The sequence below is a fragment of the Polyodon spathula genome, chromosome 33 (assembly GCF_017654505.1).
Source record: "Polyodon spathula isolate WHYD16114869_AA chromosome 33, ASM1765450v1, whole genome shotgun sequence".
Taxonomy (NCBI): domain Eukaryota; kingdom Metazoa; phylum Chordata; class Actinopteri; order Acipenseriformes; family Polyodontidae; genus Polyodon; species Polyodon spathula.
Window position 1 is genome coordinate 5,893,349 of NC_054566.1, and position 6,000 is coordinate 5,899,348.

Sequence of the window (6,000 nt, forward strand, 5' to 3'; positions counted from 1 at the left end):
CCAGTAGAGGTGGAACAGCAGCCCACCTCTCAGGACCAAATAGGTTTCCTCCAGGGACCAAGTTTTAGGTGGAGAGTCCTGACTAGAGTGACTAGTGCCCTGGGACTCCGTTCAGTGAATTGGAAGAACACGGAGTAGAAAGACCACCCTCTTGTGACAACATTCACTGAGACGTCGACTACGTATCAAAGTGTATGGGATCACAGACATTCAGCGGACCCTGTTTCCCACAGACGATTTATTTGTTTATGTTTTTGCTCACTACCTCCTTTAATTGTAGTCATTTTTTTCCTTAGAAATTTTCCCCGAGTCCAGTCATTTGAACTCTTGACCCTGCGGTAGTAGTGACCAGTTTGGAAGGCTCCACAACAAACCGATCGATAATTTTGTGTCTTCTGTCCTCCACGGTTAGAGTGTTTGGGGACACTTCACGGAGTGGGTCGGGTAAGGTCCGCCGACGGTACCCACTCCGCTGATCCCTCCGGTGTGAAACCACACTGGGGGTGGTGATGATACCACTAAAATCTCAACTGTTTTCGACGAGAGTACGTTCATTTTTTATTGAAGTTAGACGTGTTTGTACACGAACGATAATGATGGATATATATATATTATCTATGTATTTTATTACCTATCTCGTTGTCTGTCTAGTAACAGACTACTTGTGTTGAACACAAAAAAAAAATGGTTTACTCAAATGAGTTAATAAACAGTCCACAATTCATTTTACACCGTGAGTAAATTTGCACTGTTTTCACTGCTTGTTTTTCACCTGGATAAAAAAGGTTTTGTGTGGGGGTTCATTGAGGGTGTAGAGGAGTGTGTGAGTGGAAGCATGTCTGACATTGCTGAAACCGGAAAAGAGTTTGAAACCTAGAAACGAGTCAGACCTTTGTTCTAACCCACTATACACTATGAATTTCAATCTGTCGGGGATTGCTGTGCTTACATTCCTGGGGGAAAGTGTGGAATTGCTTTCTTGTTGGGTAAACTGTTCAGCCGTCCTGACTCTGTAAACAGGGACAAGCAAATCACTGTATAGTCAGTTTATTTTGTTTGTTTATTTTGCATTTGCTTCTTTAATCCAGTGTGGGGAAAATAAAAATAACCCCTTTTATTTGCAACTGTAAACCGAGTCTCCAGCCTGTTTCTTCAGCGCAAGCCGGCCACACAATCACAATATTTTTCATGAAAAAAATAGGATTAAATGTAACCATTTCACAGTATGTATCTTGAATGCAACCCTTACCTTTTCATGTGCAACTAAAGAGCGAATCCCAAAGCTCATGCATCCCAGCATCTCACTTTTCCTGTAAAAACATTCAAAATCCAACTGTATGAGCAAAGACCCTGCCGCTAGACTTATTATTTCCAATATGTATTTATTTTTTAATTCAACTGAAAGAGAAAGAATTGTCATTTTGTATTTTGTGCTTCAGTTCTTTTGCCCTCAAACAGTTTGCTTTGTTTTTGCTATGGCGAAACACTATATATAATAATAGTTCTACAATTCTGTGGTTTTGGTACAGAAGGAACTCATGGAGTAACAAGACAGCAAGGAAGGCAGACTAATGCAAAAGAAAGTAGTAATGCTAAAACAAACTCCTTTAAACCATGTGTAGGCGAATAAGTGTATTTGTGTATCTGTGTGTTTGTTTGTGGATATGGGGATAGGAATCGGGCTGCAAATGTTGCTTCAGTCCTTAACCTTGCTGTAACCAATCAAGTTGAATCTTCACATAAACGAATGTACTCCCCTGTATTACAGTATATGCATTTACAACAGCAATCAGTTAACTGGACTGCTGATGTGATTTCTCAGGAGTGCTCTTTGAAGTTCTTAGTTATTTTCAAGATATGCAATGTGTCAAGAAGTGTGTTACAAGTTGAAGTACTTTTTTAAAAAGCAAAGAGAATTAGTCAGACATGCACACTGGTTGACTTTGCATTATCTTTTCTAACAGTTGCATGGATTGCGAAACATCCCAGGCCAGGGTGGTACTATTCGTTAATATCACATAAGCACGTTGTTGTCGAATTTGAAATCTGGTAAGTGTATCCTTCTGAAAACATTCTGAAGGCAGGACTGGGCATTAAATAATTATTACTCAGCATGAAGTCTCTCCAGGGAAGAACACAGTTAGAGACCAGCCATTGTTCCAAAGTAACAATGTGGGATGAGAACAGGAGGTATGAACACAAAATACTTGGAACAATGGAAATCAGAAAATGTACTCAATATATTTACCTGGAGTTTCTGTTGCGATTCCAGACTGTAACCAGAAGCCTTTTCTGATAGTCTTCATCTTTTACTGAACTACAAACAAGATCAAAGTTTAATGAGATTACTGGATAATCACTTCTTTAGATCTGTCATAGAAACAGTCAGTCAGAGAGAGAAAGCCTCCATATACTGCACATTATGATACACTTAACTTGTGCTAAAGAAAGTCCTTAGCAAGTGTCATCATAATTGCACAAGCGGTTCTCTAGGTATATACAAAAACAAGAATCTGTAACATGAAAGAACTGTAGATCCCCATGACCTATACCCACATGTACAGCTCAAGGCTCCTCCATAGACTCCCTAAACTGTAAGAGCGTCCAGACCAATCTATCTCATACCTAAGCATGTCTCCAGATATACAACTTAGCGTACCATACGGAAAGAGAAACAGACAGACAAACACACAGAATAAATTCATACAAGTGGATAAACCTCCACAGTGAGCGATACAAGCTTCCTGTCTTAACAGCGTCTCCTCCAATATTGTAAAATAAATCAATGAGAGATGCTGCATTGAGATTAGCATTTGCAATTCAAAAGCTTCACAAGAGCAGATCTCCCTATAATCTGAAGATCTTGTGGAACACTGGGATTCTGCAGTTCTATCTACAATCTGAAGATCTTGTGGAACACTGGGATTCTGCAGTTCTACCTACAATCTGAAGATCTTGTGGAACACTGGGATTCTGCAGTTCTCTACAATCTGAATATCTTGTGGAACACTGGGATTCTGCAGTTCTACCTACAATCTGAAGATCTTGTGGAACACTGGGATTCTGCAGTTCTACTCTACAATCTGAATATCTTGTGGAACACTGGGATTCTGCAGTTCTACCTACAATCTGAATATCTTGTGGAACACTGGGATTCTGCAGTTCTACTTACAATCTGAAGATCTTGTGGAACACTGGGATTCTGCAGTTCTACTACTTACAATCTGAAGATCTTGTGGAACACTGGGATTCTGCAGTTCTACCTACAATCTGAAGATCTTGTGGAACACTGGGATTCTGCAGTTCTACCTACAATCTGAAGATCTTGTGGAACACTGGGATTCTGCAGTTCTCTACAATCTGAAGAGCTTGTGGAACACTGGGATTCTGCAGTTCTACCTACAATCTGAAGCTTGTGGAACACTGGGATTCTGCAGTTCTATCTACAATCTGAAGATCTTGTGGAACACTGGGATTCTGCAGTTCTACCTACAATCTGAAGATCTTGTGGAACACTGGGATTCTGCAGTTCTATCTACAATCTGAATATCTTGTGGAACACTGGGATTCTGCAGTTCTACTTACAATCTGAAGAGCTTGTGGAACACTGGGATTCTGCAGTTCTATCTACAATCTGAATATCTTGTGGAACACTGGGATTCTGCAGTTCTACCTACAATCTGAAGAGCTTGTGGAACACTGGGATTCTGCAGTTCTCCCTATAATCTGAAGATCTTGTGGAACACTGGGATTCTGCAGTTCTATCTACAATCTGAAGATCTTGTGGAACACTGGGATTCTGCAGTTCTACCTACAATCTGAAGATCTTGTGGAACACTGGGATTCTGCAGTTCTACCTACAATCTGAAGATCTTGTGGAACACTGGGATTCTGCAGTTCTATCTACAATCTGAATATCTTGTGGAACACTGGGATTCTGCAGTTCTACTTACAATCTGAAGAGCTTGTGGAACACTGGGATTCTGCAGTTCTACCTACAATCTGAATATCTTGTGGAACACTGGGATTCTGCAGTTCTACTTACAATCTGAAGAGCTTGTGGAACACTGGGATTCTGCAGTTCTACTACTTACAATCTGAAGAGCTTGTGGAATATTGTGATTCTGCAGTTCTACTTACAATCTGAAGATCTCGTGGAACACTGGAATTTTGCAGTCTGGAACAGTCTTTGTCTTTTGACGACTGCTGCGGTCAGTATCAGGCACAAGAGCCATCTGGAAGTGTTGTTAAAGTCAACAAATAAAGATGTGAGCGTCGCCATTGTCTAAATGCTACTGAATTTAATGAAAGTTTGAAGTGATAATTAAATAAAACACACTACAGAACATAAACAGCAAGTTAAGGGTTTAAATAAGGTTTACAATTACACTGCATACTATCAAATAAATTACAATACTGTGCTAGTATGAGTTATAGTTACTTTATAACACAGCATAAAGAATTCCATATATTAACTTGTGACCAAATAGATGACAGACAACACAGCAAATGAAACAGAGATACACCCCCTACCTTAACGTAAGAATCACAAGTCCTGTATTCTTTACCCATCAGCCCTTTGGCTTCCATGACTGCAAACAAACCCAGTATTATTGTTAGAGCAGTCTCTCAATAGTGTAGTTACAAACCCAGTATTATTGTTAGAGCACTCTCTCAATAGTGTAGTTACAAACCCAGTATTATTGTTAGAGCACTCTCTCAATAGTGTAGTTACAAACCCAGTATTATTGTTAGAGCAGTCTCTCAATAGTGTAGTTACAAACCCAGTATTATTGTTAGAGCAGTCTCTCAATAGTGTAGTTACAAACCCAGTATTATTGTTAGAGCAGTCTCTCAATAGGGTAGTTACAAACCCAGTATTATTGTTAGAGCACTCTCTCAATAGTGTAGTTACAAACCCAGTATTATTGTTAGAGCAGTCTCTCAATAGTGTAGTTACAAACCCAGTATTATTGTTAGAGCAGTCTCTCAATAGTGTAGTTACAAACCCAGTATTATTGTTAGAGCAGTCTCTCAATAGGGTAGTTACAAACCCAGTATTATTGTTAGAGCAGTCTCTCAATAGTGTAGTTACAAACCCAGTATTATTGTTAGAGCACTCTCTCAATAGTGTAGTTACAAACCCAGTATTATTGTTAGAGCACTCTCTCAATAGTGTAGTTACAAACCCAGTATTATTGTTAGAGCAGTCTCTCAATAGTGTAGTTACAAACCCAGTATTATTGTTAGAGCAGTCTCTCAATAGTGTAGTTACAAACCCAGTATTATTGTTAGAGCACTCTCTCAATAGTGTAGTTACAAACCCAGTATTATTGTTAGAGCAGTCTCTCAATAGTGTAGTTACAAACCCAGTATTATTGTTAGAGCACTCTCTCAATAGTGTAGTTACAAACCCAGTATTATTGTTAGAGCACTCTCTCAATAGTGTAGTTCTCTCAATAGTGTAGTTACAAACCCAGTATTATTGTTAGAGCACTCTCTCAATAGTGTAGTTACAAACCCAGTATTATTGTTAGAGCAGTCTCTCAATAGTGTAGTTACAAACCCAGTATTATTGTTAGAGCAGTCTCTCAATAGGGTAGTTACAAACCCAGTATTATTGTTAGAGCAGTCTCTCAAATCTCATTAGTGTAGTTATAAACCCAGTATTAGTATTACAGTGCTTTCACGTTTCAGATACATCTTGTAGTAGTTAAATACCTGGATGCACTTACTATGAAGAACAATAACCCCATCCTCTGTACTGATTGACAGTTTCAGCTGCCCTGTCGAAGGAAAAAGATACAAGCCATTAGAAGCCATCATTCTCACTTGAATCATCATACATTTTCAACGGGGCACAGAAAGAGACATTAGGAAACGCAGGACGAAAAATGTAACCATTTGAGTGATAAAATCGAACAGCATCTTCTGTCCAGTGCTTTGTTTGCAGTCATACTGCTGGTAAAGTGAACATGCAGTATTACTCTCTTTATCTCT

General features: G+C 39.1%; 1 protein-coding gene across 1 annotated transcript in view; it reads right to left on the reverse strand.

The window, feature by feature from the left end:
• Nucleotides 1-5,785, reverse strand: part of LOC121303545 (regulator of G-protein signaling 3-like) — a 148,856-nt gene extending 143,071 nt beyond the window's left edge. The window contains exons 1-5 of the mRNA XM_041234300.1: nucleotides 5,736-5,785; nucleotides 4,534-4,592; nucleotides 4,141-4,235; nucleotides 2,249-2,317; nucleotides 1,250-1,310 (exon numbers count right to left, since the gene is read on the reverse strand). Of these exons, the coding sequence (XP_041090234.1) occupies nucleotides 1,250-1,310; nucleotides 2,249-2,317; nucleotides 4,141-4,235; nucleotides 4,534-4,590 (282 nt within the window). The 5' untranslated portion in view covers nucleotides 4,591-4,592; nucleotides 5,736-5,785. The remainder of the gene's footprint in view (nucleotides 1-1,249; nucleotides 1,311-2,248; nucleotides 2,318-4,140; nucleotides 4,236-4,533; nucleotides 4,593-5,735) is intronic.
• Between the last annotated feature and the right edge of the window lie 215 nt (nucleotides 5,786-6,000).